This window comes from Notothenia rossii (genome assembly GCF_949606895.1).
Source record: "Notothenia rossii genome assembly, chromosome: 7".
Classification (NCBI taxonomy): Eukaryota; Metazoa; Chordata; class Actinopteri; order Perciformes; family Nototheniidae; genus Notothenia; species Notothenia rossii.
In genome coordinates this window covers 12,541,630-12,553,480 of record NC_136905.1, presented here as the reverse complement: position 1 = coordinate 12,553,480, position 11,851 = coordinate 12,541,630, and the positions used below count along the sequence as shown (strand labels likewise).

The following is an 11,851-nucleotide window of genomic DNA, read 5'->3' as shown; positions in this document are numbered from 1 at the left end:
TATCGACTCTGGTTGTGTCTCATTGTCCTTCTGAAGTTCTTGGAACTATGCAAACGTCAATACTTTATTACTTCTGTCAAGTTGGTTTTCGGTTCATGATATGTTTGTGTAACTGTTAGTCAGCAGGATGTTTTGTAACAATAGAGATGATTGAGAAATGAGTCATGGGCTTTACTGGAATCCTGATCTGTGGCATTGAAATGCTCTTTTAGTTTGAGACACATTGTTCACTAGTCTTCACCCATCTACACATAAACATATGACATCTGACGTGTTTTCTTTATTTTTTTTGAAACGTGAAATAGTAAATCCCCTGAAATGTTCGTTTTAAATCTAAGGCATTTCTCCATCACCTTACATTTTAAATTAGTTTGGGTTGAAAAAACATTCCAAGTTGTCGTTCATTAGGTTTTGAGACTGAAGGTGTGGTTGGAACAGATTTGATTAACAAGCAAACAACCCACCAGCTTTCATCAGATGTTGATTAAAATCATGCTTCATCCTGATTGGTGCGTTTATGTGAACACACCATTCCCAATGGAAAAGAACCCAGATGAAAACACTAAGAATAAATCTTTCAAAATAACCAAACATTTAATAATTCTACGAAGCAATGTTGGTTCAGGGAGGACTCATTGTGTGAAAATAGGTTTTTAAAGTCTTCAAAAAGAGCCCATATTACTTAAAACATCTAACGTTTCCCTAATGGTGTCCTATTGAGATTTACCGCTTTTAATCAAACTAATTGAAATCTACCCATCGTCTCTAAGAAAAAAAAAGGCCCAATTCAACATTGTTTAAATCCTTAATATTCTTTGATATGGTAGATAGGTATTCTTTAAAGATGCTCAGCCTGAAAGCCTTTCAGAGTTCCAGATAAAGACATGTTTAAGACAGCCTTTTTAACACAACACATTTGGAGGATTAAGCTTCCTTGGAGAAAGTAGGCACTCCCTGCGTACTCTTTAGCTCATCCGATCGATTGATCAACACTCCGGTAAGATTGAAACCTGTGAGCAGTCGGAACACACAGAGGGCACCTTGGGTGAGGAAGATCAATGGTGGATAAAAGGCGCATCTAAGCCTTCAGTGAGATTGAGTTTGACTTTGCAGGTCAAGGCACTTAAGCATCATTTGGCTGTTCTTAAAGAGAGAAGTCATGCTTTGGATAATCTTTTAAATGCAGACTGCGGTGTTGTACATGCGCACAAATTAAGAGTATTTATAACTCACAGACTCATTATCTATCAGTCGTCATTAGTCTGTTTAATTTGACTCGCTGTTCCGACCCCCTCCAGTGTCTCCAGGCTTGTCATCTGCCATTCAAACACACACACAGCCAGGCGGGCGTCTGTGTGTCCCTGTTTGTGTTTGAAGTGGCTGATCTTTGATCCCACGTACCTCTCAGATTGGGAAATAATACTCTCAGTCTGTCAGTCAGTGTGCCTCTTTCACCCAATGCCTGTAAAAGCCCTCTGAAGAGTGCTGTTTGGAAAAAAAATAAAAATCTAAAACAACATATTTGTTCCTACTCTAACAAATGTAAAATGACGCGAGTGACAGGGACTCTCACTTTTACCTCTCACTGCAGATAATAGAATTACAAACTAATTAATGTGTGGATTGGAAGAGGTGTGTCTCCGCTTTGAGCAGTACATGGTTAGTGCTGAAATTAATAGATTTGGAACAGGGGCTCATTTCTAGTCAGTACTGAGCAAATGTCCATGTTTGCCTGGAGGGTGGGACAAAGCCACCTGCTGTAAACAAATGGGAAAAATCTATGTTTTTAAAATCTATGTTCAGGCCAGTCTACTTATGCACATGGTTGACTGATTTTCATCAAACCGGGCAACACATTCTCCTGGAAAGCCACAGATTCATGTCCTGCAGGCTTTTCTTACATTTGTGCTTTTGGGGCTACAACAGCTCTCTGTGAGGAGCAAACATTGTCCGATGCCTGTTTCTCATTCGCTCTCTCGGAGGTTGTTATTTGTCGAAAAAGGGCTGACAGAAAGAGTCTTATTCCATCTGACATACAATGCTTCCCGTACATTGTTCCTCTCATCTTTCTTGGGCCTACATTAATAACTACACAACACCTGTCTAGTAGTAGTATCAGCACCAAGGTATGTTTTCTGTTGCTGTCAAGACATTTTTATTTTGTGTTGCTTTTTTTGAGCAGACATGGTGTTAGATTCTTAAAAAAGTACACAAGTTGAATGACATGTTTGACTTGGAGTTTGAGCACACAGTTCATAAATAAGAAGAAACAATGGGGAGTGTAGTTTTGAAAGTATTCGCAGGGTAAAACTAAAACAAATCACAGATTCTGCTGACAATAGAGTTTTATTAAGGACCGCCGAACAGTGACAAAAGTGTTATCATCACGGTTTAACATTTTAACTCAGCAAAACATCATGTATAGCAGCCAAAATCAAATGAAAAACACTGGACTACAGCTCATATTTACAAAGCTATCAGTTTGTTTCTAACTATGATTTGTTTCAAAGATCTTAGGATACAAATCTCTGCATGAACACATTTCCAATCACCTATTGTCTTTTTTAAAGGAATATTGAGCAAGTATTTTGCCATGCAATGTTTTCCTGATTTGTTTTTCTCTCTTGAGTATGTTTTGGGGCATTTTGGTGCCCCTTCGACAGAGACGGGTAATGAAGTGGCGCCTCCCCGACTGGAAACAGAAACATTAGAGTTAAGTGCCTTAACATGTTTAGATGAAAACTTTTACTGATGTTTTTCAGGTTTTTTTTACCGTGTTAGTCTTGACACTTTTTTGTAAAGTGCTTAGCGTAATTGTTTTTATGAAAAGGTACCATATACATCTGGTGTAAACTTCTTCTTTATATTTTTTAAGGAGATATTTCGCCTTTTCTTGAATGGAATTAATATTGACAATGTTGGAATTTCCAGTAATGTATTGCAACATGCTTCAAAGTGGGGAATTATTCCCCAAATTCTCCAGTGTCAGCTTCCGAGAACCCATCAGCCTTGCTCCATACCGCCCCCTTAGTCTGAAAAACGACACTGCATTGGTTGAACTGAGGAGCAGTACCTGATCAGAGGCCATGACTATTACAAGTTCTCATGTTTGTTTACAAATTCTTCCAACACTGGTTCTTCCATGTCCTAGTTTTGAGTAAACACTCGCCCTGGCTGTGTTTTGGCGGCGAGTGGGGTTGTGTTGGGTTAGGTAGCAGACAAGCTGATATAAGTAGAATGTGTAGAGTGTCTTGCAGCTCAATATGTAGGGACGGGAGGAGGGGGGGGAAAGGGGGCAGGAATGGAGGACGATGATGAAATAGGGACAGAGGGGGCAATGCCCTCGAACAGGAGAAAAAGGGAGAGTGGCGCCTGCTGAGGTGAATCTGTCTGCCGTGCTGGTGCCTGTCTTTGTTTGGCCAGATGATTCCTACTGATAGCTGCAGTGACCGATATGAGAAACATGCTCAGGAACAACAGGCCAAACCACGCATGCTTGGAAAACCCAGATCTGAAAGTTGTTGTTTTTGTTCACTGTTTGGCACCTTTTTATTTAAAGTTTTCTATTTTTTTTTTCTCTAATGAACTCACACTGAAATTGAATCTGATATTTTTGTCCTGGTCCAGTCAACCTGTGTCATATTCAGATTTCTCATTAGCTGAGTCATGCCTAGTGAAGCATGGAAAACAAAATGACATGTGTTCATCGACATGTGAGTGGACATTATGTGCCGATTCTAATAGCGGACTAGAGCTCTGTCTCTTACTCCATATTAAAGAATTGTGGGTCGATTCCAACCGATGTGGAGCCATTCATGGTTGTATTTGTTGACACTGATGTTGTGGTCACCCAAAGCAAGCAGCGGGGTTATCAGTGAACGAGACCCACTGACGCAGAGGTCCCGCAACATGTTGTATACTAATTGAGTCAGCACAGGCAATTTGAAAAAGATACTGAAGGTATAATGAGAATTCAAATGGCCTCTGAATTTATCAGCATGCACAGGCCACATTTGATCAGTTTGTACCTTTATTCTGCCTTTTTTTTTTAAATGTTTAAACATTATTGATGTTTGTATTTTATTCACAGCCTTATGTTATTGTGGAATAGTTTTCTTACCCTGACAGGATAATTAATCTAAAGGTGTTTATCGCTGCTTCAGTGATAAGAGGAAAAAGGGTCCTTACAATTTGTGTACGTTATTTATTTATATGCAATTGATAACAATCTGGTTTATTATTATGCCATTATCATTAAATCTACACTGTTATAATTTCACACTGGAATATTTGTTAAGGTTTCAATAATTGGTGTGCCAGGAAATTACTAATGGTATTTTAATGAAAAAAAAGCAGCTGTCATTTGTCATGTGGTATGTTATTTATTAAAGGAATATGGAAATACAAAAAAGCATTTTCTCATGCACATAAAGTAATGATATAGATTTGTTTTGTCAGTGGGGTAATACACCTGAAGCAATGCAAGTCGTCGCTGTCCAGACATAATAAACCTCATCAGATCACATTATATTCATCTTTAACTAATGCAAATTGAAACACCTTGACTCTCAAACAGAGGATTTTAATCCTTGCTTCTTTTCAACCACTCTCAAAGGAATTTAATTTGGTTCAACTGCAGGTTCCTGTGTATTATGCAAAAACTGAATGTGTTAAAATTGAGCGGCTAATTATTCAATTTGAGAGGTAGTAATTAGATCCTTTAGACCAGGGGTGTCAAAGTCAAGGGCCAGGGGCCAAATCCGGCCCGTGACTTCATTTTATGTGGCCCCACAAGAGCTTGCAAAGAATATAATATGTTTATTATACGGTTACATGCCGATCTACAGAAGCACGTTGCCCATAAACTACATGTCCCACAATAGCCGCTTTCACACCAAGTACTTTGCCGTATATAGTTCCCAGTACTTAGTCCCGCCAAACTCTTTATTCCCGGAACTGTACTAGTAAATCGCGTTCACACCGAAATAAGTCCCTGAGGGAGGATTACGCAAATGAAGCCGCTGACGTCTCTTCTTCTTCTTCTGCTTTGGGTTTACTGGCAGGCCGCAAACAACTTCACGGCGTATACTGCCACCCGAAGTCCCGGAGTCCGAAGCGCCAGAAGCGCCGACACCCCCTCATCACTCCACCGCTCCCACGTTTTATTTTATGTTGCCATAAGTTAGTCTCTCTCCGTTGGTGTGCTAGGCTAATACTAATGCTAATAATTCTAATGCAAGCAAATAAAATGGCGGCTTCACAAAACATTTCGGAGTTTTATGGGGCGTGGTTTTTCAATTCGCCCAGCCAATCAGAAATGGGAACCTTTTTCTCTCCAGGAAAGTACCTGCTCTCTAGCAGTGACTAAAAAGGGGTGAAAAGGTTTGCATGAACTCGGTTCTAGTTCCAGATCTTTTTGGTGTGAAAGCAAAATCCCAGGAACTATCGGAACTATTCCTGGGAAAATACTCCGGTGTGAAAGCGCCTAATGCATCTCAAATTTGACTTATTTCTCAGAATTTGAATTTTTTTTCTTCAAAATATACCTTCTCCTTAGAATGTGACTTTTTCTTAGAATGTTAGTTTTTATTTTTTTATTTCACTTCTTTCACTTTCTTTTTTTTTGTGACTTTTTCCCCAGAATTTTGCTTTCATTTTCAAATAATTTTGTGACATTCTCACTGAAGAAACTTGCAATTATTTGCCCTAGACTTCTGCTCTCAGACATAGTTAATGATGAAGTTATTAACCTATCCGATAATAATCCAATGCAGAGGCAATCATTTAATATAATACATAATTTTATATATTTTAAAAACCTTTCATACATGAATTATGAAAGCCTCACTCAGGATTTTTACCAAGTGTTTGTATTGCTCTTGGGGCATGACAAACAAGATTTTAACTTTAGTTTATTGTTATCTAGTTTTTTCAAATTTAGAAAAAAAAAGTGTTATATGTCCACTCAGGTGGACAGTATGCGTTAAAGTCTAAACTGAAAACTTGTAAATTTGGGAAAAATGATAAATAAAGATGTGCAAACTTAAAATTAATAACTCAAGTAGCCTATATTGATTTAAGGCCCAAAAAGATATTGCAAATGAAGTATTTTCAAGAAGAACAGTAGCAGTAGCAGTATGAATTTTTGTTGAAATATAGCAGTGATGCATGACGTCCACTGTAGTGGACAGGTGAATAATCCACCTGGTCTCACCAGAATGTGTGACTCCACCACGACTCCTTAACACCGCAGTACGTGGTGGAGTCACAAACTCTGCTACATTTACGTGTCTGTACCACGCAAACAACCCCAATGTAAAGTGAATGAGGCTCCTTTGTCGTGGTGCACACACGCATTTCTAGAACGTTCTGAAGTGAGCTTTTTATTCTATAGCTTGTAGTAACTCACGGGAGGCTTCTTTTCTTTTATTTGTATTCATAATAATTTTTATTTTTCGTCAGAATGTATTATGGTGCATTATTTACCAATTTTTGTAACTTAGTTATTTTTGAAGGAAGGCCAGAGCTTCAGCTGTGTCAAATAGATTGTTCCCTTTAGTTTACGTTATTTAAAAGACAATTATATTCCTATTTGATCAATACAGGAGTATTGTAGGCCAATTTTAGTCATTGATATGATAATGATGGTGAAAACCACTCCCCCCACATCGGAATGACGATGGCTACTGACTGTATTTTAAATGCTTTTTGTTCACAAAACAAAAAGCATTTCTATTTGACATAGCTAGCCCTAGATTTGATGAATTAATGTACTACTGTACAATGGCACTTGTGCTATACTTGAGAAATACCATTTCCTGTTTTATTTTTACTACAATACACCTCAGAGGGAAATATTGCTTTCTTAATTTTAAATTTTTCTGACAGTTATACTTTGCAGATTAAGATGAATAAAAACAAATTATAATCCAAAAATATATTATCATTATAATGGGTTAAACACAATTGTATTGATCCCTGGGTGAAATTCACAAGCTAAAGTATAGTTAAAAAAACTATATATATAAAAATATAAATACAAAATAATATATATATATATATATGTATATATATATATATATATACATATACACATATATATGTTTACATATATATGTGTATATATACAGTATATATATAGATATTTATACAGATATATATATATATTATATATATATATATATATATATATGTATATATATATATTTATATATAAATATGTTTATATCTTGATATAGGAAATAAGATCTTACTTTATTGTGAAATGCAAGTTTACTGAAAAGTTTTTTAATGACTTTCACAAGATGTTAAACTACTGAATGGCTCTGTACTGTACCTACAAGTATTAATTAACTTTAAAACATTAATATGTAGTTGTTACCTTCCACTCCACAAACTCCAGCGATTAAAAACCAGGCCATTGTGTGTGTCGTAGTGAAGGTGTTGTGATGAAGGAGGGGGGTCTGCAAAATTAGTATATGTGGGGGATGGGCCTGGCCCGGATGCTCTGACCGTTCCACTTCCTGCCTGCCCGACATTACCTTACGGCTGCGTCGTGTCAAAAATAGGATTCATCCTAATTTTAGAGGAACCCTGCGCCGAGACGCTTCTGGGACACAAAGCGCCGCGTGTGGTGGAATAGCACCCATTGACTAGAGTGGCCGCGATTTTTACGAACGCCGCGGCGCAGCCGTAGCGCGACGCAGACGGACCCGGTGGAAACTAGGGGTTAAGGAGTTGTGCTGGAGTCACGCATTCTGGTGAGACCAGGTTGGAATAATCATCATTTCCTGCAAACATAAAATCAATACTTTGACAATTTATGAATTATATGATTCCTTAATGGTTACTTGATGTCACCAAATGTTTTATACCTGCAGGGAGCGCTTTCCATGAAAGGATTGGCAGGATATCGGCAGGTGACTTGGTCCATCTGGCTTTCTGTCCTTCATCTTGGTTTAGAGAAATGTATCATGCACTTGCACTGACTTTCCACTGAGTGACAGTGTATGGGATGATGCAAAAGGTTCCTATGCAGTGGCTGATGGTGCAACTATGCCATCAAAACCAAGGCCGGATTATTACCTCCAGGGGCCCCTGGGCACTGAGCACTCATGCCCCCCCCACCCCCCCCCCCAACCCACGTACCAACAAGTAACACCACGCCTACCCAATCCTACCAACATGACCAATATTTCGAATTTTCAGTCAATCTGGCATTTCAAATCGCACACCTATTTGTCAAAAGCAGGGACACAGCCACATATACCTCATTCACACCAACGGTGTTTCAGGGCCGGTTCGGAGCTGGAGCTTGAAAAGCACCGGGTTTTCCTGTTCACACCGCAGCGGAGCAGCCTCTTAGCTCCGGAATCCGGTTTGTTTCAAGCACCAAAAAATTGTCCGGCCAGAGCAAAAGCACCACATACGTCATGCTTACGTCGAGGCGGGGGCAGAGACAGGATCAACTCCTGAACAACAACAAAAAGCCGGCGTTGTATCCAGTTTGTACACAACGATGGAGAAACTTAACAAACAGCAGTGATCCACTGAAGAGACCAGTTACCTACTGGGAATCTGGTCTTCCAAAGAGGTACAGATGAAGCTGGAGCACAATCGGCCATTGTTGTTGTTGTCGGGTTGAGTTGTGAGGGGTTTCCGCGCGGTTTGGCTTTATGAAGCAGGCACGCAAACGGTTACGTCATGACACAAACGATGACGCAGCACCAGTCGGACTCTGGGCGGTGTGAAAAGAGCCGGAGCTAAACCGAAGAACCGGTTCCGAACCTGAAAAGCTCTAGCACGGAGCTTGAACTGGAGTTGCGTTGGTATGAATGAGGTAATAGTCCAACCAAAGTAGGTCTAGCCTTTTGCCCTTTCAGTCAAAAATCACAAGACAAAGATACAATGGATAAGATCTCCAGACAGTGTATGGCTCAAGAAGACCTAGGTAATATCAATCAAAACCTCAGAACAGCACCCCACTTAATGCCAACATATGACTGGCTGGCTGTACAAGTACACAAGGAGTTCTATTTGTCACAAACATTGAGAGTTACAAAAGTAAAATATGTAGTGAAATTGTGTGGTTGGGGTCGGGCTGTGATTCGACTATACACCGCCGCCGCGTAGTAATAAAGTTGAGCGCATACATAGTGAGACCTACAGTAGGAGAGACCTACAGTAATTTGACCCTATGGAAAAGCTGTGTTATTTATGGCGAAGTGTGAGTGTCATTTAAAACAATGTATGATGAGTGAGGTTGTGCCCGAAAAAAAAAAAGAAAAATATATATATATTTTTTAATCTTATCACTGAGGGCCCTCTTTGCTCAAGGGCCGCTGGGCACTTGCCCAGCTTGCCCATATGGTTAATCCGGCCTTGATTAAAACCCATGCATATACAAGAAATCACCTTTTGAAAAGCTGTCCACTGTAGTAGCCTCGATGCGTGAAAGGGTTAAATATATATAAATGTATATTTATATAGTCTTAAAGTTACAACCGGCCTTTTTAGTGCAATGCTAATGTGGCCCGAGATGAAATTGAGTTTGACACCCCTGCTTTAGACTGAGCAATGGATATTCCAAAGCGGCGCCCTCTCCTAAATGAAGGATTTCCTGGGTCGAAACAAGTGCAGCTCGGCCAGCCATGCAGTAGATTGACCCGTGCAATCTTGGCCTTTGCTTTGGGAATCTCCAGCTCATTGTTTTCCAGGAAAAAGTTACATTTTTGGTATGTATGTATGAAGCATTGCATCAATATAGAATACACATTGCTCTCATATATTGTAAAAAATAATGGTTTCCAGCAATAGCAGCAGCTTGTTCATGTGTGGGATTACGTGTTCTGTGAGCGGAAAGTAATTTAATTTAAAAGTGCATAGTTGATTTGATATCTCTGAACAGACAGTGGGGCACACATTGAAGGATATTTCAGAGGATCTCCCCCCCCCCACCCCCACAGTGTTGCAGCACTTTGGAGAGGAGGAGGTCAAAACTTCCCCAGCACAGTTAGGTAACCGCTGACAGAAATGGGCCGGACCTCCCAGAGTGATGAGGCAACACTGAGCCCCAGACTGTATAAATACAACACAATCGTCATGCTCACCCATCAGACAGCAAAAGGACTCTGACAGCTGACCAGGGTCACAGAAGATCTGAAGAAATCCACTTGCTCAGACAATCAAACCAACCATCACTGGAGAAGAAGAAGAAGACATTTGAGATATTGTGGTGCTTCTCCACAGCCCGACACCCATGACAAAGAAGACTTATCAAGTCTAATCTTCAAAGGATTTAATAACTAATCCATTTAACCTCAACCTAAAAATGAAGGCATTTAGCATTGCAGTTGCAGTGACACTCGTGCTCGCCTTTATTTGCATTCTGGAGAGCTCTGCCAGCCCGTTTACCGGGGTAAGAATTTGACTTAAACTCACTTCATTTGCTGCCTTATGAGCTATACATGTTTTGTCAGGATGCTAAAATGTGTCTCCTAAATATGCGTAATTCATTAACAGGTGCAGGAGCTCGAGGAGGCAGGGGCCAATGACACTCCAGTTGCGGTATATCAAGAAATGTCAATGGAATCGAGGATGGTATGTTCAATTGACTGAATTAATTAAGCCAATTACCTTGAGCAAATTAAAATGTAAGTGGATGTGTTTTCCCTATGGAGTGCCCTGGTCCTCTCTTTCCCTATACGGAGGCTGAAATGTTGTAGATGAAAGCTCTTGCTCATGTCTCTTGTTTTTTTTTTCTCACTCAGATGCCAAATCACATCAGGCAGAAGCGGCAGAGCCACCTCTCCCTGTGCCGCTGGTGCTGCAACTGCTGCAAGGGCAACAAGGGCTGCGGCTTCTGCTGCAGGTTCTGAAGATTCCGGCAACGACCACAACATATTAATATACGAAGCTTTTTTTTTTGTCTTATCCTAAGAAGTAACCTTTTCTTAACCTCTTTCTCCAATGCATTACCTGTGCTACACTGTTTTGTATCATTTTTTAAAGAGGTATGATTCGTGTAAAAGCACTGGAAAAAATGATTCTATGTATTTATTTTGGATGTTTTAATACTTAAGTCTTTTTGTAATGTCAATTTGTTTCTTAAAGAATCCAGACTGTGACTGTCTCTTTGCCTGCTCTAAGTCTAACAAGTTAATATTTGCTGTTGAATAAATAATGAACATTTGAAGCAACTTCAAAAATGTTTTTGTTTTTGTGTCATTAGTGGGAAATATATAAATCAGCCTTATTGAAGCCATTTGTGCTGTTGTGAATGCAGTATCCAAACAATATTTATATAAACATAAAAAATAGATGAGTTTCATATACTCTAAGCCGGTCTTTTTGTTCTCTATCGCTCACATTACACCTAACTTAATTACAATTTTTGAAGCATGAACATGTATGTCAGTTACTGTACCTCGCCTATGGTTTTCCCTTTGGACAGGACTCTCTGAAACACATTCTTCATTTCAATGTTCCTGCTCAGATACAAACATAAATGATCCTAATTTCTCTAGTTTTAATATTTCAGGCCTTCATGACTAATCATTTTGTTGCAAATGTTTTCAACTCCAAATACTTTCTTTAGCGGAGCTCAGGAAGTGATACATTTTGTGTTTCCTGTAGTTTATTTTGGGTGCGGTAAATAGAAGAAGTGTACTAAGCTGGTGCCATAACTCAGATCTTAGGGAGGCTTGTGGCATAGTGGAGTAGTGCGTTGGTGTTCGAATCAGGGGGGTCACAAAAAAAAGTGACCCCCCTCTGCAGTCAGCATGTCATTGAGTCCCGGGTCAAGACACTTCACCCCGAATTGCTCCTGTGGGGATTGGCCACAGTATTGAGT

The 11,851-nt window shown here is 39.6% G+C and overlaps 1 protein-coding gene across 1 annotated transcript; it reads left to right on the top strand.

Moving 5' to 3' along the window:
* Positions 1 to 10,094: 10,094 nt before the first annotated feature.
* Positions 10,095 to 11,207, top strand: hamp (hepcidin antimicrobial peptide). Its single transcript, XM_079641349.1, has 3 exons — positions 10,095 to 10,417; positions 10,522 to 10,599; positions 10,770 to 11,207. Exons 1-3 carry the CDS (start codon positions 10,331 to 10,333, stop codon positions 10,875 to 10,877), a joined length of 273 nt encoding a protein of 90 aa, XP_079497475.1. The 5' UTR covers positions 10,095 to 10,330; the 3' UTR covers positions 10,878 to 11,207.
* Positions 11,208 to 11,851: the final 644 nt, after the last annotated feature.

Bases quoted from the DNA above. Each gene is read 5' to 3' on its own strand.
- hamp (XM_079641349.1), top strand. From the start codon at position 10,331: ATGAAGGCATTTAGCATTGCAGTTGCAGTGACACTCGTGCTCGCCTTT. The intron at 10,418-10,521 runs GTAAGAATTTGA...ATTCATTAACAG, and splicing joins CTGCCAGCCCGTTTACCGGG to GTGCAGGAGCTCGAGGAGGC. The intron at 10,600-10,769 runs GTATGTTCAATT...TTTCTCACTCAG, and splicing joins TGTCAATGGAATCGAGGATG to ATGCCAAATCACATCAGGCA.